This window comes from Schistocerca nitens, chromosome 2, assembly GCF_023898315.1.
Source record: "Schistocerca nitens isolate TAMUIC-IGC-003100 chromosome 2, iqSchNite1.1, whole genome shotgun sequence".
NCBI lineage: Eukaryota > Metazoa > Arthropoda > Insecta > Orthoptera > Acrididae > Schistocerca > Schistocerca nitens.
The window spans coordinates 1,179,598,264-1,179,624,462 of record NC_064615.1 but is presented as its reverse complement, the minus strand read 5'-3'; the positions used below and the strand labels follow the sequence as shown (position 1 = coordinate 1,179,624,462).

Sequence of the window (26,199 nt, the reverse complement as noted above, 5' to 3'; positions counted from 1 at the left end):
ACATACCTATCATCATTTCTCCAAGCACTGGTGAGCTTGACGCGTTGCAGGAAGATTCTGACGTGTGTAAAACTTCCATATCTCTATCCATGTTGCTGAAAATTGGCTGACGTGTCTGGCACATTCTGTTAGTTTCACTGCAACAGACCACAGATCCTTTCAGTATGCTAACGATTCCCATATGGAATAGGTATACACATGCAACTGCTCTGGGTAATAATAGCTTAAGTAATAGTAAGTGGTGCACATTCAGGTAAGAGCTAAAATCTTTATTCCTGTCATGGAATGATTAGATATGCATGAGGAGAAATGTGCACCGTAAATTGTTTAAATAACATATATATTTTTTAGATCTTATAATTAAATTTTTCTTTGACAAGGAGACGGCACGACCTTGGGGTCGGGGATTTGTCCGAAATTTTGTGTGGTGAAAGAGGACCACTAACACCTCACGTGGTTAAAGAATTAGGACGCACTACTCGGAAAATCCCGAGAAAAATCGATCCAAAGTTTCTTAGGTGACTTATGAGTATAAAATGTTAATCCATTGCCGAGCCGCCGTCTGGCCTAGATGGTTAGGGCTCCGACTTTTACGCTAGAGGTCTCGGGTTCGATTCCTCATCTGGCACTTTTTTTTCCCTTCTCAAACCCACATTATTTTTAAAACATTATTATTTTATCTCAAGAACGTAAAGTTTTTCATTCACTGAAAAATATTCGTGCTCGTTGTTCTATTTCGTTTTATGGGGTTTCAAGGTTTAAACCTGGGTTTTGTAAGGGTCCCCTTGGGATTATAACGGTCATTTGCGCTTAGGACTGTGCGCGAGCCGTTGGAAGTAAAGGGCAGTTTGTTTTTCGATTTCGTCGAGAACAGACGTGCCTGTTTCAAATTTCATCGTGTTATTCCGATCCGAGGTTAAACATGTCGATTGAAGAAGTTGCTGGCTCATTTGGAATACGAGAAGAAATTCCTGACGAATCCATTCATAGTGATCTATCAAAATTACGATTGAAGGACGCAGTGGTGTATTATGAAAGGCTGTTGACGGAAAATAATTTAATTGCATCGACATCTTCGGAAGAAATCTCTCGCTATGCTATGTTATTGGCCGGAGAACTTTATAATAATACACTGGAACTTTTGGGTGATAAAACATTCGTAACTGAAGAGGAATTAATTCACGCTCATGAGGACTGCGAAGAATGTGAGGAGAACGCCGGCCGGTTGTGGCCGTGCGGTTCTAGGCGCTTCAGTCTGGAACCGCGTGACCGCTACGATCGCAGATTCGAATCCTGCCTCGGGCATGGATATGTGTGATGTCCTTAGATTAGTTAGGTTTAAGTAGTTCTAAGTTCTAGGGGACTGATGACCACAGATGTTAAGTCCCATAATGCTCAGAGCCATTTGAACCATTTTTTTTTGTGAGGAGAACGACGAACAGTTCGAAGTGCCACAAAGTGATTCGTCTCGAGACGAATATGAAATGTCCCCGAAAAGATTTAAAAATGATATGATTCCCATTGCCTACAAAGTCAAAGTCGTGAATATTGCTAAAGCTCACCCCACATGGTCCTCGGCGAAAAAAAAGGACGCCGCCAATTGAAGAGGAAATAATGTCTTTCACAATGGGGGAAACCAATTAAAAGTGGTAGTACGCGAATGGATAAAATTGAAGCGATAGATTCGTGGACCTACGGCCGTTTTGTGGAAGCAAAACAGCAATATCATCAAGTCACGACAAGAAATTTACAGCAATGGGCATTGGCTACGGCTGCCCAGTTCGTCGATTTCAAATTCAAGGCGTCTGATCGATGGGTTACGGCATTTAAACAGAAGCACAGAATTTCACAGCGCAAGATCACGAAACTGGTTTCGAAAAAAGAAGCGGCGTCTATGGACGACATCCAGGCGTCTGCGGAGACCTTTCGTCGGCAGACGTGTCGTTTAATCCCTCAATACCATGACGATTATGTGATAAATACTGACCAAACAGGTAAATACATGTTTTCTGCGTACAAAATGTTTTTACTGATGTAAAATATACCAATTCAAATTTAATTATAGAAAAAGATATTTACATACGCATTCGAATATTATTTAATATTGAAGATACTTTTGTTTCAGGATGCCAATATCAATCTGTTTTCAACAGGACTCTCACTGAAAAAGGGAGTAAAACAGTTTTCGTGAAAAAGTCGGATTTGAATAAAGTGACGCATTCGTACACAACACAATATTCAATAACATTATCCGGAAAACTGCTCCCACATGTCTTCATATGCTTACAAGAAGCAACCGGTCATTTCGGACCTCATATTCACAAATTAATAGATGGCTATGCCAATACTTATACGAACGTCATCGTAACATCATCGAAGTCCGGAAAATTAACAACAGTTTTATACATGGTTTTTCTCTGGAAATGTTTAAAATCTTACGTCGCGGAGAATAAATATTTACTTCTCATTGACTCTTGGGGAGATCAAACGAATCCGGAGATATATGATGCAATTTTCAAGATGACGAAAATATGCCAACTTGGTCTCTAAAAGTCATACCTCCAAAATGCACTTCTTTGGTGCAACCTTGTGATGTTTACTTTTACAGACAAGTAAAAAATTTCATAAAGCGCTTGCAAAATTGCAGCGCATTGTTACAGGAGAGCCGGCCGAAGTGGCCGCGCGGTTCTGGCGCTGCAGTCTGGAACCGCGAGACCGCTACGGTCGCAGGTTCGAATCCTGCCTCGGGCATGGATGTGTGTGATGTCCTTAGGTTAGTCAGGTTTAACTAGTTCTAAGTTCTAGGGGACTAATGACCTCAGCAGTTGAGTCCCATAGTGCTCAGAGCCATTTGAACCATTTGTTACAGGAGAATAGTGAAATTAATTCCTGGGAATATCGTATAAAAATTCATTCTACGATTCACCATCAATTATCGTCACCAATATTCCGAGACATGATTCAATATGCCTGGTTTGCCTCAAAATTATCAGAAACTTGAAACATTTTCGTAAATGTTAATGGGGCATGTTTTTGTAAAGATTTATTGCAAACGCCCTGTGATTGTAAAAAAATCCGCTTTTATATGTTGCGCAAGATATCGCTTTGTTTGTTTTTACGATAATTACCACTGCGTTTCTTGTTTATACACTCCTGGAAATTGAAATAAGAACACCGTGAATTCATTGTCCCAGGAAGGGGAAACTTTATTGACACATTCCTGGGGTCAGATACATCACATGATCACACTGACAGAACCACAGGCACATAGACACAGGCAACAGAGCATGCACAATGTCGGCACTAGTACAGTGTATATCCACCTTTCGCAGCAATGCAGGCTGCTATTCTCCCATGGAGACGATCGTAGAGATGCTGGATGTAGTCCTGTGGAACGGCTTGCCATGCCATTTCCACCTGGCGCCTCAGTTGGACCAGCGTTCGTGCTGGACGTGCAGACCGCGTGAGACGACGCTTCATCCAGTCCCAAACATGCTCAATGGGGGACAGATCCGGAGATCTTGCTGGCCAGGGTAGTTGACTTACACCTTCTAGAGCACGTTGGGTGGCACGGGATACATGCGGACGTGCATTGTCCTGTTGGAACAGCAAGTTCCCTTGCCGGTCTAGGAATGGTAGAACGATGGGTTCGATGACGGTTTGGATGTACCGTGCACTATTCAGTGTCCCCTCGAGGATCACCAGTGGTGTACGGCCAGTGTAGCAGATCGCTCCCCACACCATGATGCCGGGTGTTGGCCCTGTGTGCCTCGGTCGTATGCAGTCCTGATTGTGGCGCTCACCTGCACGGCGCCAAACACGCATACGACCATCATTGGCACCAAGGCAGAAGCGACTCTCATCGCTGAAGACGACACGTCTCCATTCGTCCCTCCATTCACGCCTGTCGCGACACCACTGGAGGCGGGCTGCACGATGTTGGGGCGTGAGCGGAAGACGGCCTAACGGTGTGCGGGACCGTAGCCCAGCTTCATGGAGACGGTTGCGAATGGTCCTCGCCGATACCCCAGGAGCAACAGTGTCCCTAATTTGCTGGGAAGTGGCGGTGCGGTCCCCTACGGCACTGCGTAGGATCCTACGGTCTTGGCGTGCATCCGTGCGTCGCTGCGGTCCGGTCCCAGGTCGACGGGCACGTGCACCTTCCGCCGACCACTGGCGACAACATCGATGTACTGTGGAGACCTCACGCCCCACGTGTTGAGCAATTCGGCGGTACGTCCACCCGGCCTCCCGCATGCCCACTATACGCCCTCGCTCAAAGTCCGTCAACTGCACATACGGTTCACGTCCACGCTGTCGCGGCATGCTACCAGTGTTAAAGACTGCGATGGAGCTCCGTATGCCACGGCAAACTGGCTGACACTGACGGCGGCGGTGCACAAATGCTGCGCAGCTAGCGCAATTCGACGGCCAACACCGCGGTTCCTGGTGTGTCCGCTGTGCCGTGCGTGTGATCATTGCTTGTACAGCCCTCTCGCAGTGTCCGGAGCAAGTATGGTGGGTCTGACACACCGGTGTCAATGTGTTCTTTTTTCCATTTCCAGGAGTGTAATTATTGTATGTATAAAAAATGAATGTTTCCCAATCGACTTTGTTATTCTGATTAAAAACCCAATGTTTCTGCTCATATACTTTACAATGAAAAATGGAAAACCCACCGGCATGAATTGTGTTGTTGGACAAAAGAAAATAATTTTTATTCAGTAATGTAAGTAACTTGTTAAAGATAATGTAGGTTAGGGAAACTTTCTGAAGAATTGGTGGAATAACAAAAGAAAATGAAATAGAAGGAAAAAAAAGGTGCCGTAGGAGGAATGGACCCCGAGGCCTCTGGTGTAAAAGTCGGAGCCCTAACCATCTAGGCCAGCCGGCGGCTTGGCATTGGATTAACATTTTATACTCATAAGGCACCTCAGAAACTTTGGATCGATTTTTCCCGGGATATTCCGGGTAGTGCGTCCTAATTTTCTTCACCAAGTGAGGTGTTAGGGGTCCTCTTTCACCACACAAAATTTCGGACAAATTCCCAACCCCCACGGTCGTGCCGTCTCCTTATGAGACATTTAAGTCTATATCTACGATAATGATCGAAGCAGAAAATGTGAATTAAATTTTATGTTGCTGCCGCGACTCGAATCAGAGTCTTCTCGTTTGGGGGCAGAAATGCTAATTATTACGCCACCACAGCACCATGGTCAAGATGGCTGCACAAACTACCCAACTTAAGTGGGCTCCCCAACACAACCTTCAATTCATATCGTCAGTTAATTTTCCCTTACGTTGTTACTACTGCCAGGGCTCTCCGGCATTGGAATAGCATCCCAGCGTTAGACGTAATGGGAAAGTCCTGTACCAAATTTAATTATAAGATCTATAAGATCACCAATGGTACAAGACTTTCCCATTTCTTCCAACGCTGGGGTGCTATTACAACGCCGGAGAGCCCTGGCAATAATGATTGTGTAAGAGAAAATTAGCTGAAGTTATGAATGGAAGTTTGTGTTGAGGACGGCACTCAACTTCGGTAGTCTGTGCAGGAGTTATGGCCATAGTGCTGTGGTGGTGTAATGATTGGCGTTTCTGCCTACCAAGCAAGAAGACCCGGGTTCGACTTGCAGCAGCATCACAAATTTTAATTCATATCTTCTGCTTCGATCATTATCGTGTTTAAATAGTAGTATGGACTGCTGTATCGTCATGAGGTGTCTGTGATAGGAATTATTGAGTAGCTATGAAATTTTTGGGGGTCTGGAAAGCTTAACGTGTTCAATGCGCAAAGTAACCATTTTACCTGAATTAATTTCACACTTTGTATGCACCTTTCTTTTGTTCTCTGCTATTTTTAGATGTAGATGAGTAACTGTTTGATTCGAGTTTGAAATCATCTCCTTGTCGATTAATGCATTTTGTTGTACACTGAAGTGATAGAGTTATTGGAGAAAATATGGGCTACTGTAAAGTGAATAAGTTCTGTTTCCTTTTACTACATAAATAGCCGACAGAATACTTCATTATTAGTCTAGAACTTGTGAAGATTTAACAGTCGCTCCCTGCGAGAACAAAATATAGACATTCACTTTTTCAAATGGGTGACATTGTTCCTAAATTTTGTGTCTGTCCATCCTTCTGATTTGAATGTTTGTGGAACTTCTGCCATTCATTTATGTAATTAAATTAAACGCCTGCAGCCGTCCTTTCGACGTTGTTTATTATACAGCAGCCAGTTTCGGAGACTGAGCCCACGACCTTCCGGCCAGTACTCATAAACAGTAATGAAAGCATCATCAACTTACCAATCATCCAGATTAAAAACACCATAAGAGTCAAGGACAACACTATACAAGCAAATTTACAGTAATCATTAGATAAAAACGACAGATACATCCATTGTCATTTACAGTATACCATAACGAATTTCCACTCCAAACATTATACAAATGTACTATTTATTAATAAAGCTGTAGAAAATGATAGATGTATAAAACGAACTAAAACATCAGAAGTAAGTAAACCAAACAAATATACATGTATGTGCAAGAAGTCCTTGCACAAGGACAGTATCAACAGTATCTGAGTGTCAATGTAAGTAAAGCTATTAAAATATATATCTGTACGTCATGTCAAAGCTATAAAATGCTAAGCTGAATACTGTATATGCATCTATGTCATACCATACACAGAATATGCAGAAACCAAGACAATGTTGAGCATGAACAACATATGCGCACCTATCTGCAAATAGCCTTTGAAAAGGACAGCCTCAACAAAATATGTCAGTATAGATAAAGGCATGAAAATGACAGCGAGCGAGGTGGCGCAGTGGTTAGTACACTGGACTTGCATTCCGCAGGACGATGGTTCAAACCCGCGTCCGGCCATCCTGATTTAGGTTTTCTGTGATTTCCCTAAATTGTTTCAAATGCCGGGATGGTTCCCCTGAAAGGCTCGGTTGACTTTCTTTTCCGTCCTTCCCTACTTCGACGGGACCAACGACGTCGCTGTTTGGTCCCCCCCCCCCCCCAAATCAAACAATCAACCCATCAAAATGACAATATAAACATATCTATAATTTATGCCAAAGTTATGAAATACTGAGGTACAATCCGTAGATGAGCATACTGATGTCATATGCATAAAATGAGTGTCCAAAACTTGTCAAACGACCAAAGATAGAAAATGACGTATATCGTAACATACGCAAAAGACACTATTCAGGCTGAACAACATTCTTCCGTGAATGCATCCGTATATTGCTAATTATCGCCATGCTTCTGATGTAAGTGTATTTCTGCCATAATTTTTCAAATTCTGGAATTGTCATGTCAGTGCCGTCGGCAGCTGTGCCCCTGCTACTGTAGCCGTAATTCTGAGTTCGTGAAGGGCTAATCGGTGACGCTGTGGCCGGCTAGGATATGACAGCTAGTGTTTATGTCCACCAGGATGGCAACCATTCGGAGTGGATCTGATAAAAGCACAAATGCAGGATCTGTGTCGTTGCAGACCATACCTTGTCACTGACTTCAGCAACGGAGGATTCATGCTGCGGGCCAGTGTTTGCATTTGAATTTTCAAGAGTCAACAAGTAAATAACTGGGGAAGTCCTGAAGGTGGTCCTTGTAGGTTGTCCCAGTAGCAACGTTAGCAGCCTTGCATGCAACAATGCGTCCCCACAGTCGCTGTGTTAACATGAACCTGACCGTGTAGGTATACTGCAGGGCGAGGCATGACAGATGTTCTGCGTCTTGCATATGCTTTTCTCTCAAAACATTGCAAGTCCGTGGACATGTTTCTGTGACGGCAAAGGACACCATTGGAAACGTCACACCAAGGTATAGGTAGACTCGAGGAGAATTACAGAAGTTTGCAGAACGTTGCAGAAGGTCCTGCAGGTGCCTGGGATAAAGTGGTGTTCGCACCAGAGCGACCGACGCAGTGGTGGTCTGGCCGACCCAACCAGACAACAGAAGAGACCTGTCTACAGACTGCACCGGCCTGTATACTGGCGCAGGTCGACGGCAGCTGTAGTTGTGAGCGCTGCCGATGGTATAGATGCCACCTGAGAAGCGTTGAAATTAATTCAACAGGAACATACAGAAAGACCGTAAATGTGTACATAGACACACTGAGTGATCCTGCAGGTCTGAGTGTAAAGAACCTGACAAAGTCGGGTGTTCGTCAGGGATGTCAACAGTTTGTTGTCATGTAACTTTGAGATACTGGGCATGAATATCGCTATGGACAAGGAAGTCGTATTGAGGAGGTACTGTAACATGATCCCTGGCAGCAACATAGATTGCAGGGCTTGTACAAAACTGCGCACTTGCAACAGAGGAGTCAGACGCCTTCGGTAACTGAAGATGCTTCTGCCGGCCTATGAGGCATCCATCCTCGTCGGATATAATGCGCCCTGTGATAGTGAGACCTGGGCCTGGAGGAAGGAGTTTCGTGGACGTGCGATCCACTAATTTTGACATTAGAACGCCAACGAAATGATCCTCCAGCTGGAGGGACAGCTTCTCAATTAAGATTGTTGAAACAGCACAGGTGTGAAGTGCTATTGCGTGTATTCCTTCCTCAGGGTCATTGACGTTGCGGGTTATTGGTTGCACATCTTCTGAAATAGCGCTTGTAGTTACGTAGTTCTGTGCTAATGACGTGGCAGGAGGGTTGGGAACCCCTATCATTGGCATCCACAACCTCGTGAAGCGACTGCTTTGACTGCTCGGCTCATCGTGACTTGAATCTGCACCACGAGTCCCGTCTCTGAATGTATCGTCGTCACCACTCAGTACTGAGGTCACAGGCTAGTCGTGAGATATGTACAGCATTTTTACCTTATGCAGTTCAGGTTGGCTAATAGAGTCGAGTGGCCCATTTCGCGTATTATAGAGTCAAAGCTAACTAGTGATTCGAGTACCACAACGGGGATATGGCAGTCGTTGCCCACAGACGGAAATGACGGCGCTACCCCTGGGACACAAACTCACTGGAGTGTGACGAATAGTCAGCTGTTCCTTCAGATAATGGAGCAATACTGACATCCAACGGATTGGAGGATTCCATGGAGCCTGTGTGTCCATCAGACACTCTATTGCTGACAGTCTCGGGTCATCCTGCAGGCACATTATTTGGTACAGAAGATGAAACATTACACCGTCAGTTAATCAGTCTTGTAAGCTTTTCAGAATTGTTGCCACAATGGAAACGTAATATTCTAGACAAGAAGTGCATGAGTACGTTTTATTGGGAACATTTAGATTGGCTGTTCCCAGATGAAAGAAAGGAAGACAGGTTTAACGGTCCGTCGACATGGGAGTCATTACAAACAAAGCACCACCTCAGACTCTTTCAAGGATGTGGAAGGAAACCAGCCATCCTGGCACCTACCTGGCGTGATTTGAGGAGATCACAGAATTCTTAAATCTAGATGGCCAAACGCAGATTTCAACTCTCGTCCTCCTGAATGCGAGTCCAGTCTGCTGACCACTGCCTCATCTTTCCTCAAATGAATGTAAGTTCCTTTACCACAGTGTGTACCAGGGATGAACAACTGAAAATGTTGATACACTTCAGCACAAAATAAGTAGAAAAGTTTTATGTGAATTCTGATCTTGAAAGGGGAGGCCACAAGACGCCGTTTCAACCTTATGATGTAGGCTAGCCATTGCTCAAAATTCTCAGTGAAACCTCAAAACGGCAGAGGTGACGTCGTACTCACCTGGGACAGGGCAGCGTCCGCTATGGACAAAGGTACTCAAAAGAAGCTGCTGTTACTGTCTAATTTTCTGTAAGTAAAGCAGTCGTTCAGTTGAGCTGTCCACTTTCTGCGATGCCATACTGAAATGAGATAGTGGGCAGTCATATGTGGGGATGAACACATCAAAGATTGAAAGCAGTTCCAACCAGAGTGCGTATATAGAAGAGGTACTCTTCACAGTCACGAAATCTTGGAAGTTCTGACATTCACGGCGCCGTTAAAGATTGTAAGAAATGATCATATGGCATTTATTGGCCGAGATATCCCCTTCGGGGTTCGGCCGCCGTATTGCAAGCCTTTTTAGTTGACGCCACTTAGGCGATTTGCGTGTCAATGATGATGGAGGATACACAACACCCAGTCCCCTGCCGGGAATCGAACCCGGCCCCCCTGGAGTAATAGGCGGTAACGCTACCGCTGACCTACGGAGGCGGACGCCATTAAATATTGAAACGAGACTTCAGGTTCAATCATCCTCATCAACGTTGCATATTGTGACTGGAGGCGACAACATGTTAGTTGATACGCCTAGGCAACAAAGAGCAATATCACTTTCATTATAATGCAATAACAGTGAACCGGGAGGGGATACTTGGTTCAGGACCTATTTTCTTAGTTAATCATTCAAAATTCCAGTATCAGAAGACTATCACCGAAAGTCTAATTCAAGGTGAAGGTTAATCACTGACACTGAATGCTGGAATGCCCCCCATGAAGCGAAGTCCAAATGGGGAATTACTGTTTTGAATGCTGTCCTCCACCAGGCAGTGGTCCCTGGTGAACGGTAGCCGCACAATACGACGAGGACTGCGAAGAGCAGGCCCAGGTGTAGTAGCTTCAAGACCGGCACTGGCTTGCTACCAGCCGGTGTCCATTTTAATACACACCAGGCGGATGGCTGCTTTGTCTGTACCTAGGCGCACATGTGACTAGTGTAGGCCAAGTAGGGCCGTGACTGTAGGACTGCTGGCTGCGGTACGGGCTCCGCGGATGCCAATACTCGCCAGTTCCGTGGAGCTATCCGCAGCCCGACTTGCCAACACTTTATCATGCCGCACTATCTACACTGAAGCGCTGAAGAAACTGGTATAGGTATTCGTATTCAAATATAGAGATATGTAAACAGGCGGATTACGGCGCTGCAGTCGGCAGTCGGCAACGACTATATAAGACAGAAAGTGTCTGGCGTAGTTGTTAGATCGGTTATTGCTGCTACAATGGCAGGTTATCAAGAGTAGGGACGTGGTGTTACAGCGATGAAGTGGGGATTTTCCTCTTACGACCATCTCACTAGTGTACCATGAATATTAGGAATCCGGTGAAACATCAAATCTCCGACATCGCTGCGGCCGGAAGAGATCCTGCAGCAACGGGACCAACGACGACTGAAGAGAATAGTTCAAAGAGACACAAATGTAACCCTTCCGAAAACTGCTGCAGATTTCAATGATGGGCCATTAACGAGTGTGAGCGTGCGAACCGTTCAACGAAACATCATCGATATGGGCTTTCGGAGCCTAAGGCCCCCTCGAGTACCATTTATGACTGCGTGACACAAAACTTTACGCCTCGCCTGGGCCCGTCAACACCGACATTGCACTGCTGATGACTGGATACATGTTATCTGGTCGCACGAGTCTTGTTTCAAATTGTATCGAGCGGATGGAGACAACCTCATGAATCCGTGGACGGGTATGGAGACAACCTCATGAGTCCGTGGACCCTGCATGTCAGCAGGGGACTTTTGAAGATGGTGCAGGCTGTGTAACGGTGTGGGTCGCGTGCAGTTTGAGTCATATGGAATCATAGATGCGACTCTGATAGGTGATATTTACGTAAGCATCCTGTCTGATCAAAAATGGTTCAAATGCCTCTGAGCACTATGGGACTTAACTTCTGAGGTCATCAGTCCCTAGGGGACTACTTAAACATAACTAACCTAAGGACATCACACACATCCGTGCCCGAGGCGTAGCGGTCGCGCGGTTCCAGACTGCAGCGCCTAGAACCGTTCGGCCACCCCGGCCGGCCCTGTCTGATCACCTGCATCCATTCCACTTGGGCAATTCCAGCAGAACAAGGCGATTTATGGACAGCCCTGCAGGATTCATGGTGTCAGTTCCCTCCAGAGCTACTTCAGACATTAGTGGAGTCCATGCCACTTCTTGCGGCTCTTCTGCGAGCTCGCGGGGGTCCTACACGATATTAGGCAGGTGTACCAGTGTTTTTAGCTCTTTAATGTAGTTACAAACTGTGTAGACGAGCCACTGGCGTGATGGGAGCGGTGAGCACCTGTCGGTGCAGCAACCAGTCCGCTGTTATTATGTCACCGTCTAATAATCTAAGTAAGATAAGTACGGGCATATAGCAGCACGGCTGTCGATGCACTCACCGTAGTAGATGGAGGGCTGGAATTCAGTAGTAAGAAACAGAAGGATGTTTCCAGCATGTTTGCAGAAGAGCTTCTGTAAAGTTTGGAAGATAGGAGACGAGGTACTGGCAGAATTGAAGCTGTGAGGACGGGTCGTGAGTCATGCTTGGGTAGCCCACATGGTAGAGCACTTGCCCGCGAAAGGCAAAGGTCCCGAGTTCGAGTCTCGGTCCGGCACACAGTTTTAATCTGCCAGGAAGTTTCATAACAGAAGGAAGGAGACGTAGTATGACGGGGCCTGGAAAAAAGGAATACAAGGGTAAGCCGCATGACAGAATTTTGGGCTAAGCATAATACAGTCATCGCTAATACTTGGCTTAAGAATCATGAAAGAAGGCTTTATATACGTGGAAGAGACCTGGAGACGCTGTAAGGTTACTGATTATTATATACTGGTCAGACAGGAATTTCGAAACCGGACTATGAAGTGTGAGACACTTCCTGAAGCAGATGTGGACTCTGACCGTAATTTATTAGCTATGAGCTTTTGACTAAATCCTAAGCAACTTCAGAGAGTTACGATATTAAGGAGATGAGAACTAGATAATAGAAAAAAGCAGAGGTTTATAAGAATTTCACAGGGAGCGTTGGGTGACGACTGAATCAGGGGAACGAAATACAATAGAAGACGAATAGGTAGCCTTGAAATGTGAAGTAGTGAAGACAGCAAGAAACCGAATACGTAAAAAGCAGTGCACAATAGAATTTTCTGGATAACATAGCAGATATTGAGTTTACTTATCGAAAGGAGAAGAAATATAAATGCAGCAAATGGAGCAGCCGAAAGGAAATAGACACATAAAAAATGAGCCTGACAGCAAGTGGAAGGTGGCTAGGCCGGAATGACTAGAGAACATTTGAAGGGTTGTAGAAACATGCATACGTAATGAATAGGTAGATGTCACCAACAGGTAAATTAAAAAGGCTTTTGGAGAAAACAGAAGCAGCTGTACGAACATCAAGATCTCCGACAGAAAACCAGCGCTAAGCAAAGAACCAAAACCTGAAAGACTGAAAGAATGTATAGAAGGGCTATACATGGGAAATTGACTTAAAGGAAATATCATAGAAGAAAGTAGATGAAGATAAGATGAGAATATGGTGCTACGATAATAATTTGACACAGCACTGAAAGACCTGAATGGAAACACCGCCCTGGGGCAGACGTTATTCCCTCAGAGACCTTTGGGAGAGCCAGAAATAACAGAATCATTCCATCTGGCGTGCAAAATATGAGACAGGCGAAATACTCTCTGACTTAAACTAGATTGTAATAATTCCTATTCCAACTGATATGTGTGTTACGTAACTGTCAGTTTCCCTTGGGGAAGATTAGACTGGATTCCGCGGAAACATACGGACACGTGAGGCAATACTATCCTACGATTTACCTTAGCAGATAGGCCAAAGAAAGGTAAACATACCTTTACATCATTTGTAGTTTTGTAGAAAGCTTCTGACAGTTTTGACTGGGTTAGACTCTTTTGAGTTCTGAAAATGGCAACGGTAGGATACAGAATGCAAAAAGTTATATGTAACTTGTACAGAAATCAGACTGCAGTTATAAATGTCGTAGAACATGAAAAGGAGGGAATTAGAAAAGGAGTTGCTAGAGTAACGGATGAATTTTGGTATTTTGGCAGCAAAATAATTGACGATGGTCGAAGCAGAGGGGATACAAAACGTAGACTGGCTGTAGGAAGAGATGTGTTCCTGTAAAATAGGATTTTGTTAAAATTTAATATAAATTTAAGGGTTAGAAAGTCCTTTTTCAACGTATTTGTTTGAAATGTAGCCTTGTATAGAAGTCGCACTTGGACGATAGCAGTTCAGAACAGAAGATAATACAAACTTTTAAAATGGACGACTATACCAAAATGCTGAAGATTAGACGGGTTAGTTCGAGTAGCTAATGAGGAGGTACTGAATGAAATTGAAAAAAAAAGGAATTTATGGCACAAATTGGCTAAAAGAAGGGAGCAGTTGATAGGACACAATCTGAAGCAGCAAGCAGTCGTCAGTGTGGAAATGGAAGGTAGTGTGGAGGTAAAAATTGTACAGGAAGGCCAAGAGATGAATACAACAAGCAGGTAGAAATGGATGTAGGTTGTAGAGATGAGAAGTGGTGCACAGGACAGACTAGTGTGGAGAGTTGCAACAGACAAATTTTCCGCCTGAAGAAGAAAACTACAATAACGTGAACAGGAAGTGACGCATACCACACCGCGGAACAGCTCTACAGTACGGCTGATGCAACGTTTCTCTAAACAGTAGACAAATAACTTCTATTTAACCTCTCTGATTGCTTTTTAACTTCCCATTCTGTTACACTAGAGTATTACGAGTTCCCTTCATGAACTGATATCAAAATGCCCAAAAAAGTGGATTGTGTCGTAATGAAAGAAAAACCTGCGATGAAATGCACTGTGATCCAGAAGCTACTCAGAACTTTATTTTTATTTTCTAGAGGTTTTACTCACTAGTAGAATCGCTAAAAAAACTGTTAAACAGCTGAAATTTACCAAAAATGCAGGCAGTATGTACAGCTGTTGGAGGAGGAAATTAACTGGCACAAAAGGTGACCGTGATAATGCATACAAAACGAATCAGTCGACTTGATAACAATATTTTTACATCGGAATCGTACTTCCGCATCGTTCTTAGAACAAAACGTTTAACGAACAAAAGAATTCAGAAATAGCGCACTAACCGCATAAGCACCTACACTGCAATTAAGGGGAAACAATTGTCCTTAACAATCTGTTTCTAACAAAGTTTCTGGTGTACGCAACTGGAGTTCACAATAGTCAGTTTACTACGAAATGCGTTCCATATGACTTTTGTAAGTTCCCGAAAGTTCTAAAAAATTTATCTTTAATGGTACAGGTATTTGCTGGAATTACTGCCGACATTTATGGAGAGTGAAGTTATACTCCTGATGATGCAGTACGGATAACGTTTCGCGCAGCTCTCATAACCATTTGAAAATGCAGACTATGTCCTACTACAGACACTAGATCGCAAAAGATAAACGCTGTAGCGTTAGTTTATCTGTGGAACATCAATATGGCATGTCTTTCACTTAAGGCAGCTCACTTCCAAAAGCTGCATCATCACATGACGACTAATGCAATGTGTTACCCATGATATTAGTACATGGAGTACTTAATTTGTATTTAAAATTGTTTGTTAAACTGACGGGTGAAGTACTCAATTAGGCATTATATTTTGTTACTGAATCATGTTTTTGATACATTTCTCCTAGCTTTCATTTTTGTTGACATATTACCCAGGTACACACGAAAATAAGTAAGGTATTGAAAGTGGCCATTCACGTGAAGTAGTAATGTCCAATAAAATAATAGCTTACGTGGAAAAATGAATTCATTCAAGCACTGAACACTGGTTGAATTTTCTCATGTTGAGAAATCAGCAGGAGCGATCGGTTTTGTCTCCGAAGATCGCGTGATGTTCCAACTCAAAATGAACACGTTTTGTAACAAAATTTTTGAAGATCTGAAGATGAAAGCAAAGTCTGTCGAAACTGGATGTAGTAAATAAAGAAATATTTATGTGATTTGGCTTTAGAAAGTTTTTACCAAAACTGAACACTAATCTTCGGTGTATGATACAGTTTTATCTCTGTAGATCAAATTGTTTGTTTAATTGTATAGGATGTAAAAAGAACTACATACCGGTATACCAAATTTCGGAATTTTTAATGTAGGTTAAAATAAACAGTTTTTTGTGCAACAGTAATGTCACCGGTGCGGGCACTCTTTGCTGGCTATACCAGGACGCTAGGGATGTTCAGGGTCGGTGTTCAGACTATTCATCATCAGTTATCTGCTATATTAGCAGGTGCTTTGCCTCTCCATTTTCTGCGATCCATTGCTTCCTTCTTAAGGCTGCTGTATGTTGTACCGTCCATCATGTCATCCAGTATCTGGAATCTCTTCCTTCCTCGCTTCCTTTTCCCTTCTACATAACCTTCTAAAACTGTTTTTATCAGTCCGCCATTCTTTCTTAATATATGCCCAATCCAATTTCTTTTTCTTCTCTTTATTACATCTAGTAACTGTCATTTCTCTCTCACTCTTCTCAGTACCTCTTCATTTTTTACTCTGTCCATCCAACTTATTCTTTCCATCTTCCGCCATGTCCAGATCTCAAAAGCCTCCAGCCTTTCTCTGTCTTTTTTCCTCATAGTCCATGTTTCAGCGCCATATAGAAGAACACTCCATACAAGACATTTTATGAGTCTCTTTCTGAGTTCTCTGTCCAGACCGCTGCAGAAGATTCTCCTTTTCTTATAAAACGCCTCTTTTGCCATTGCTATCCTTGTTTTAATTTCTGTGCAGCGTCTGACCTGGAGCGGGCGGCTGCAAAAGGCGTCTGTATCCCATGTTAGGGGCGGCCTCCAGAACTGCGGAAGGCAACGGAATACCACCGCAGATTATCTTCCCTGCATAATGCAGTCTCCATTTTATGCACAAAAAATGGCTTCCTCTCATGTTAAATCAGACTATTAGGGGACGAATATTGTCTTAGAGATGTTGCTGAAAATACCATACGGTTACATGAATGTACAACTGGCGTCTGCTTGCCAATAATTGTCTAATACACTTTAAACAACGAGGTAATTCACAGATAGTGACTGTAGCTTCTGCCAAACGACAGACAGCTGTTTTAGAGTTTGTTGGAGTGTAAACGCTTCATGCACCCACCCCCTTCACCCCTCCCCTCCCCCACCCTCTGATCTCCACTCAAAAATATCTGTAGAATGTGATGGCTACGATACTGGCCCAACCCTCCTAAACAAACAATTTGGAAAGACATTTCTAAATGTTCTCTGACATCAACGACAGTGTGTTGTCATGCTGGAACCATAATCGTTACGTCACTGTTGGCGGTGTAGTCTCCAACACACTAAGGTTATAATTCTGGTACGGTAGTTTCCTCCATCAAGCGTGTTAAGCGGAATATGGTCGTGAACAATGGCGGACTGTGTGAGACAATCAGTATCACGCAAATGTCATTTGTGTAAATGGACGACATGTTCATAAACATCTCTAAAACAATAATCATCACACAGGTTGGATCCCTAAAGAGGAAAAGGTGCGCCTGTGACATTTTTCATTACAACTGAAAAGCAGGTCCAAAGTTGCAAATTTTGCTTTTTTTATTAACTCAATGACTAGTTCCGAGATCCACTTTTGGATCATCGTAACACAGTCAAATATGGTATTTCCCAAGAAGTGAAAACCATGTCAAAAATGTGCAACGAACAGTTACAGCGCATACAGGATTATCTAAAGGGTGACATTGAACAATATGAAATAAAATCGTCACAACTTCTGAACGGTTTGCGTTAGGAAGTTCAAACTGCATGGTCGGTCATGGGGCACGATGGGAATTGGTATGCGCACGCATGGTTTGGTTTAGCGACAAGGCCACTTTCATTTGGATGCGTTCGTCAATAAGCAAAATTGGCGCATTTGGGAGACTGAGAATCCGCATTTCGTGATCGAGAAGTCACTTCACCTTAACGGGTGAATGTGTGGTGCGTGAAGATTTTGGAAGATGATATCATCCCCATTATCCAAAGTGACCCTGATTTCGACAAGATGTGGTTCGTGCAAGACGGAGAGCACTTTGGGGACCGCATTGTGGCTCTGGGATTCCCAGAGGCCAGTGACGTGGGCCTCGATTGGCCGCCAAATTCTACGGATCTGAGGACATGTGACTCCTTTTTGTGGAGCTGTATTAAAGGCAATGTGTACAGCAATAACCCCCAAACCATTGCTGGGCTCAGAACAGTCCTTCAGGAGGTTATCGACATCGTCGATGTCGCAACTCCTCAGCGGGCCACGCAGAACTTCGCTACACGTCTGCGCCACGTCGTCGCCAGTGGTGGCGGCCGTATCCGACGTGCCACAACCTAAATCCGAATATCCGTAGTGACGCTTACAAGTTTAATAAAGTGTGTGCACCACGTAGTTTGTAAGTAATTTATGTACCTTTCATATAATTCAGTAATTGTCACCATGTATGTGCGCTGTAAATGTTCGTTGCACATTTTTGACATGGTTTTCACATCTTCGGAAACACTTTGTTACGATGATCTGAAATTGGGTCTTGATCCGAAACAAGTCGTCGAGTGAATAAAAAAAAGTAAAATGTGCTATTTTGGACTGGTTTTTCGTTGTACTGAGTAACAGAAGTTGCTTCCGCTTGTGACTGGTGCCGTTATGTTGTGTTGCAGCTGGTGAAGGCTTCCTACTCGTACTACACGCTGCTGAGACAACTGGACGGCGACTGAGGCATGCTGCCACGGATCTTCGACTGAAAGGAAGGAGCATTACAAATGGAACGACCAAAATGCAAACAGAGCACTCTTCACAAAGCACACTGACAATATGCATACCGTAGGCTCCAGCTTGTAGCCGTCCTCTCTCATAACGAAAACCGATTCTAACACCCTCAACCAGCGTTCGCTACAAGTAGCAAAAGATGGCGACACAAACAAGGCAACACATGACTTTCGTCGGCTGCTCTGACATCTAAGAGATAAATAACTAAAATAAAAATTACACTGTAGCGCTCCACACTTTGACAAAGCGTCTTTCACTGACATCTACAGCTGTCCAGCTCATTAATGACAATGGTCAAACCATTTATTTTTCAAACCAGTCTATCTTGAATATATTGTAACAAAATGTGAAACAATTTAAATTTATTCCATGTAAACCGGCCACATCTCACTGTTTCGTCTTTGTGGTATAGCTGAATGTGTGCTAAGCCTCGAAAGACCTTACCGTCAAGAAGGAGATCAAATGTTAGCTTCATCACTGGAGTTACCTTGTCTACTACTTTACGTCCAGTCACTTTCCATTTTCATCCACTCAAAACAATTAACATCATACTTCATAACATGAGGGTTGTCCAAAAGAAAAGTTTCGAAACAAACTGTGGGTATAACAGAAGGCCTGAGCACAACTGTCCTCCTATTTCAGAGCCGAAGGACTCCCTGTTCCAAGAATTCCGGTGTCCGTGACAAGAAGGGGTCCTCCACTGTGCAGTTCATTGTCCGAGTAGAAGTTCTTCCGTTTGAGATGATTTTTTAGGGGCCTCAGCATTTTCATGTCGCAGGGTGACATGTCTGGGCTGTAGAGTAGATGTTGAAGCTGCTCCCACTTGGATTTGGCCATTACACTTGGTGAGACCTTGGGAACGAGTTACCGTCGAGTAGATGTTCTGTGGGCAGCCCAGGCAGTTTCCCCTTGATGGACTTGGACTTGCACAGGCTACAAAGTATCTCACAGTACACGTAACTGTTAATGGTTTTTCCGTGCTCGAGGAATTCGTTGACTTGGTCGTCGAAACATACGGTGAGCATCACATTGCCTGCTGGGGGCCCAACTTTGAAATTTTTAAGGGGTCGTGACAACACATACGCATAACCACCACCAACACTACATACGCATCCCTAGATGCCTCGTTACGCTATCTCTAAGCGGCAAGTGCAGATCTTAACCACTGTGGCTGTTACGACGTTTCGAACCTTTTTGTTTGAACCCTCCTTACGTAATAGTTCATAGTTATTCAGCAACATTGTTTAGGTAGATAACGACCTTTGTAGAACAAATAAGCTAAGAAAGATCTTTCGGTTAAGTCAAACTTATAATCACATTAGCTGCTCTTATCCTGAAGACAACAATACTATTGTTGGTATAATCTTTAGCCATAAATACTACCTTGTAATTAAGGGCACTGATGTCATTCACTTCCAGCCATGAGCTATGTTCATTTACTTTACTTGCAGCTATCATAGTATCAGTTTTCACGTTACATGAAAACTTTTCTAACGATATTCAAATATTACTTTGTATGCATACTGAGTTGTAGAATGATAAGTATGGAATAAAATTACAAAATATGAAATACTCTGAAGCACATTTTTTTACGTACTCTGTGACAATTCTGCTAATACTGTACTTTGTTTAGAGTCTAGAACTTACAATCAAGGAACAATAAAATAAAAGGTTGGAATGCCATTCCTAGAATACAGCGTTGGTTCTTTTGTAAATTCTTTATTTTATACAACACTAATTAAATGAAACAGTTGTTAAATGTATTGTGAAACTACTTACGTTTCTCATCATTCATTTTCTTTGTATATTTCACGTTTCGTGCTTAGGGCATGAGTGAGAGATGAGTTGCACAAAACTGTAAATTTTTGTTCCTCATATTGGTCAACAGAAATGTTTTATGTGTTCTATAAAGATGAAAGCAAACGGAATAAGAAAAAGGTAGTGAAAGCCACCGAACCGACGCTGGTAGTTCTTCCATGTTCACTGTACCTTGCAAACCTGACGAAAACCAGTAGTTTCTACAGTATTTCAATTACACGAAGAATCAACTTTCCTTCAAGAATGTATTGCAATAGCGATTTGCAAATTTTTGACCACTATCTCTAGCTCATGAGAGTTAATGTCATAATTCGTGAGGTTAAATGGTTTAAAGTACTTGGACAGGTATATTTGAAATACTATCACGTTGTAACCTCAGTGAAGCCCAAATCCGAAAGCGGGATCGTCAACGAAGTACAGCACTTAGCAGTGAAAACACGTTTATTGCTGGAACCAACGTACAAACAGAATTGAACTGAACCCCTCGAACAAAAATGTTGCTTTTTATACGAAAGTCGAATATGGCGCGGCTGGTGATGCTGGTCCTCTTCTGGAAAACCAGCGACCCACTACTTCAGACGTTCTCACTGGAGCCGACTGCATCGCCGTCCACCTATATATTGTCTGAGATCCTCTGTAAGCCAGAGCCGGAGATTCCTCGCATTCTGTTTGCATTGTTACATCCTCTTTAATATGACGAGCATCGAAGGCAACCCTCTCATCGAAGCTTCTCGACATCGAGTCGGTCTTCCGTGTCCTTGTACAAGAAGCTCCATCGTCGATCTTGGACTCTGAACGGTAGCAGGGATCATATGGAGTACATTGACGACAACTCAGTGCTTTTATGTTATTGACGAGGATCATAATCCTCGGCTTCATATACGACACCCGACAAGCAACAAGGGATACTAAACATCCAAAAGTAAAGAATTAGTAACTTTTTCGATAATCCAGCTTTCTGCACAGTCGTACCACGTCTCCCGGACTGTATATCATTGTCTGGCGCTTGGCGTAGTAACGCTCTCGGTCTTTCACCTGGGTGCCCAGTGTCCATGCGTGACCCAGCTGCTTTGTTCTTCAGTCCCAGTGATGAGGTATCTCAAGTATTCATCCTGAGTAATGTCCAGCTAAATGGGAATAAAGCATCCATAGCCGTTTCGGGCTTGCGATGGTGGGGCAGAAAGAACGGTGTGAAACCACTAGTGTCTTGGTTTGCTGTGTTATATGAGATCACCTCATGCTTTATTCGTTCTTATGTCTCTCTAGCCCAGATTTCTGCAGAAATGTGTCATCAAACTCTTGGTAAGAGTGACGCATTGTGATAATTCTGCGGAAGTTTTAGGTTGCCAATAATTCTAAATGACTACAGATAAAATCAAGATTATACCGTAATGGCCAGTACGTTGACAAAACATGCAAAAATATGGGGTACGAATTAATGGGATACAGTGCTTAGGCATTGGGGGTGTTGCTTCCTCTGACGTCCACGACTACTGAAGTTTGCTGAGCAACAAATGAATGTTTTAACAATGCTCTTTTCATAATGAAAGGTCGGACCACAACGAATCGTCTACTTGCCAGTCCATCGCTAGCCAGCTGAGGCTGTTAAGCTACTGGCTTCCTTACCGCTGATGACGCAGTTCCATCACCCACGGTAGAGGCTAACCACTCCCAGCCTCTATAGATTTTACGTCTCCTCCTCCTCTAATTTTTAAACAGTGTGCTTGCTGAAATTAGCAGAAGTTTATTGCAGGGCTTAGGGAGCCTTTCTCCTCTCTCAATCGTGCTGCCAAGGCTGTATTTCAATCAAACTTTAACGCGACATGAAGATACAAAGTTACTAGGACGGTATTTGTGTTTGGTCGAACTTACAGAAAATTATAGTCAACATACTTAAAGGACGAGTGGATAACATTTAGCTGAGACCTGAAAAATGAAAATCAATTGAGGCTACAGCTGAATCACTTTATAAACCGTGGTTAGATAAATGTGTACCTAGAGAATAACAGCAGTCGACAAATATTCTTTTAAGTTCGATAGCATCTTGACATTCCAAAAACCCACTCAACATCACCGTGCCCTTTGACTGTTGGATCTGTTTCTCAAAAGTAGGGAATCCATCCGTATCCACTGCTGTCACTTCGTGATACTCTGAATTTTGAGCCCAAAGGCCAACACATGTCTTCTGATTCCTGGTTCTTCACAGAGAGATAATCTGCCACATGGTTCTTCGTGTTTCAGAGTCGTTTGACCACACTTGTAGGATCAGCGCCACCCAAGCACTGCAGCGCACTGTAGTGCATTGTAGCCATACAGTGCCAGCAACTCGGGATGGACGCAGCGTTGTTCTCCTTCAAACGCAGAAAGCGTATGACCGCGTGATACTACGCTTTATCAGTGGGCTGCAGCATGTTATTTCGGATCTCCTTCCACATCGCTATTGTACTGCAGAGTCGGGATACCAGTGTGCACGAGGGCTGCAGACATGTACCTTCACATAAACAAAATAACAATTACATCGCTCTTTTTCTTCTAGTAGTGATATAATTTTTGCAATCCCTCGTAGGCAGCCGTTCTCACTTGGTCAGTACACGAATGGAACAGTGCAACATATAGTAAATAATGGTACTATGTACCCTCCACCATACACTTCACAGTCGCAAGAAGAGTATACATCCTGACCAGAGGAAAAATGTTCCCATCAGAGCACAAAAAAGGCGATTATGTTTCTCTTTATCAAAAGACTCTGATTGAAAAGTAGGGCACCAGCTGCCCACCCACTTGCGATACTCGCGCTATTTTTAACACACAGTTCACTGCCCTAAGGGAATGGACAATCTACTGAGTACAGAACATGGATTGAGAGTAGATCGAAGAAAGTAATGAGAAATAGCAGAAGTGGGAACAGCGACAAACTCATCAGGATTGACGGTCACGAAGTAGATGAAGTTAAGGAATTCTGCTATCTAAGAGGCAAAATAACCAATGACGGACAGAGTAAGGAGGACTTCAGAAGCAGTCTATGAATGCCTATAGAGGCATTCCTGGCCAAGAGAACTCTACTAGTATCAAACACAGGCAATTTGAGGAAGAAATTTGCTAGAATGTGCACTATGTAATCAAAAGTATCCGGACACCTGGCTCAAAATAACTTACAAATTCGTGGTGCCCTCCATCGGTAATGCTGGAATTCAGTATGCTGTTGCCCCACCCTTAGTCTTGATGAGAGCTTCCACTGTCGGAGGCATACGCTCAGTCAGGTGCTGGAAGTTTTCCTGGAGAATGGCAGCCCATTCTTCACGGAGTGCTGCACTGAGGAGAGGTATCGATGTCGGTCGGTGAGGTGTTCTATAGGATTCAGGTCAGTACTCTGTGCAGGCCAGTCCTTTACAGGGATGTTATTGTCGTGTAATCATCCCGCCACAGGCTGTGCATTATGAATAGGTACTCGATCGTGTTGAAAGATGGAATCGCTATCCCCAAACTACTCTTCAACAGTGATAAGCAAAAAGGTGCTTAAAACATCAATGTAGGCCTTTTCTGTGATAGTGCCATGCAAAACAACAAGGGGTGCAAGCCCTCTATGTGAAAAACACGACCACACCATAACACCACCGCCACCGAATTTTGCTTTGGCAATACACACGCTGGCAGACGACGTTCACTGGGCATTCGCCATACCCACACCCTGCCATCCGATCGCCACATTGAGTACTGTGATTCGTCACTCCACAAACGTTTTCCCACTGTTCATTCGTCCAATGTTTACGCTCCTTACACCAAGCGAGGCGTCGTTTGGCATTTACCGGCGTGATGCGTGGCTTAAGAGCAGCTGCTCGACCATGAAATCCATGTTTTCTCACCTCCCGACTAACTGTCATAGTACTTGCAGTGGATCCTGATGCAGTTTGGAATTCCTGTGTGATGGTCTGGATAGATGACTGCCTATTACACATTACGACCCTCTTCAACTGTTGACGGTCTCTGTCAGTCGGCCTGTACGCTTTTGTGCTGTAGGTGTCGCTTCACGTTTCCACTTCACTATCACATCTGAATCAGTGGACCTAGAGATGTTTAGGAATGTGGAAATCTCGCGTACAGACGTATGACACAAGTTATACGCGGTCACCTGACCATGTTCGAAGTCCGTGAATTCCTCGGCGCGCCCCATTCTGCTCTCTCACCATGCCTAACGACTACTGATGTCGCTGATATGGCGTACCTGGCAGTAGGCGGCAGCAAAATGCACCTAACATGAAAAACGTATGTTTTGGGGTGTAGGCATACTTTTTATCACATAGTGTACGACTGGAGTACAGCATTGTATGGTAGTGAAACACAGACTGTGGAAACAGCGAACAGAAGAGAATCGAAGCATTTGAGATGTGGCGCTGCAGACGTATTTTGACAATTAGGTGGACTGATAAGGTAAGGAATGAGGAGGTTCCGCGCAAAATCGGAGAGGAAAGGAATATGTGGAAAACATTGACAAGGAGCAGGGGCTGGATGATAGGACATCTGTTAAGACATCAGGGAATGACTTCCATGGCACTAGAGGGAGTGGTAGAGGGCAAAAACTGTAGAGGAAGACAGAAATTGGAATACATCCAGCAAATAATTGAAGACGTAGGCTGCAAATGCCAATTTTAAATGAAGAAGTTGACATAGCAGAGGAATTTTTGGCGGACCTCATCAAAATAGACAGAAGACTAATGACCCAAAAGAAAAAGTGTAACTCGCTCACATACACTAACTCAATGCAGTAACTCTTTCATTCTGATCCAGTCCCAATTGTCCATTCTCACTCATTCGGCCCAACTGATATCATTATATCTTTGCAGCTCTCCAGCTGTCACTGTCTCTTGTTTAACAGCGACAGTCACCTTCTCTCGTCCTTCTACTACTGATTACTCTTACTGTCTCCCTCTGGTTCTTTCTTACTGCCCCTATCTCATTTATTCCTTTCCACTGCTGTTGTCTATTCTCTCTCTCAATGTCTCTCTCTTCCTCACTGCCATTGTCATAGATTGTCTCTCACTATCACTGTCTCTCGTCCATTTCTAGTTTCTCCTTCTCTTTATTCCTCTCCCACAAGCACTGTCTCTTTCACTCTTATCCTAGCAGTGTTTTCTCACCGTCTACTATATTCCACTGTGACTATGTCCCTTTATTTCTCTCACACTGCCATTGTCTCCTTCGCTCTTTCTATATCACAACCACAATGAAATATTTTCCAGCATTTCTTACTTCCCTGCCTTTTTTCCGCTGCACTGTCTCCTTCTCATCACCATAAAAAAGCGCGAATATGTTTACTTGCCAATATTTTTGCGAAAAATTTTTAAGTGCTGAGAAAGGTAGATTGAGGCAGCTGGTACCCCACTTCTCAGTCAGAATCTTGTAAACAGGAGCATATTCCCCTTTATGTGCTCTTTTCACAGTGTGAATCCTTAACATATAGATAGATTGTCTCAAAAACGACACATATTTCACCTTAACCTACAAATAACGTCAACCGATGGTGAATGTGTAATGAAGAGAAAACTGGAGTTATTAAAGTTAATAATTACACTTACACTAAACATTATGTGACAAGCATAAGCTGTGTGTACTTGTGTGTATAATATGCATTGCTGACGTCTAAAATTGCAACGCTGTGAACGGAGCGGGCAACGAACGTCAAATTAGCGTTATGTCTACTTCGTGCTTTGATATGAAAATGGTTAGGACCGTAACACAGCTGAAATAATTTGGTAAAAGTAACATGATCAACTTTCTATGTTTAAGGAAATATCACTTAG

The 26,199-nt window shown here is 43.5% G+C and overlaps 1 protein-coding gene across 1 annotated transcript in view; it reads left to right on the top strand.

The window, feature by feature from the left end:
• Window positions 1-18,567, top strand: part of LOC126235645 (odorant receptor Or2-like) — a 142,687-nt gene extending 124,120 nt beyond the window's left edge. The window contains exon 6 of the mRNA XM_049944359.1: window positions 18,475-18,567. Within this exon, the coding sequence (XP_049800316.1) occupies window positions 18,475-18,531 (57 nt within the window). The 3' untranslated portion in view covers window positions 18,532-18,567. The remainder of the gene's footprint in view (window positions 1-18,474) is intronic.
• The last annotated feature ends 7,632 nt before the right edge of the window (window positions 18,568-26,199 follow it).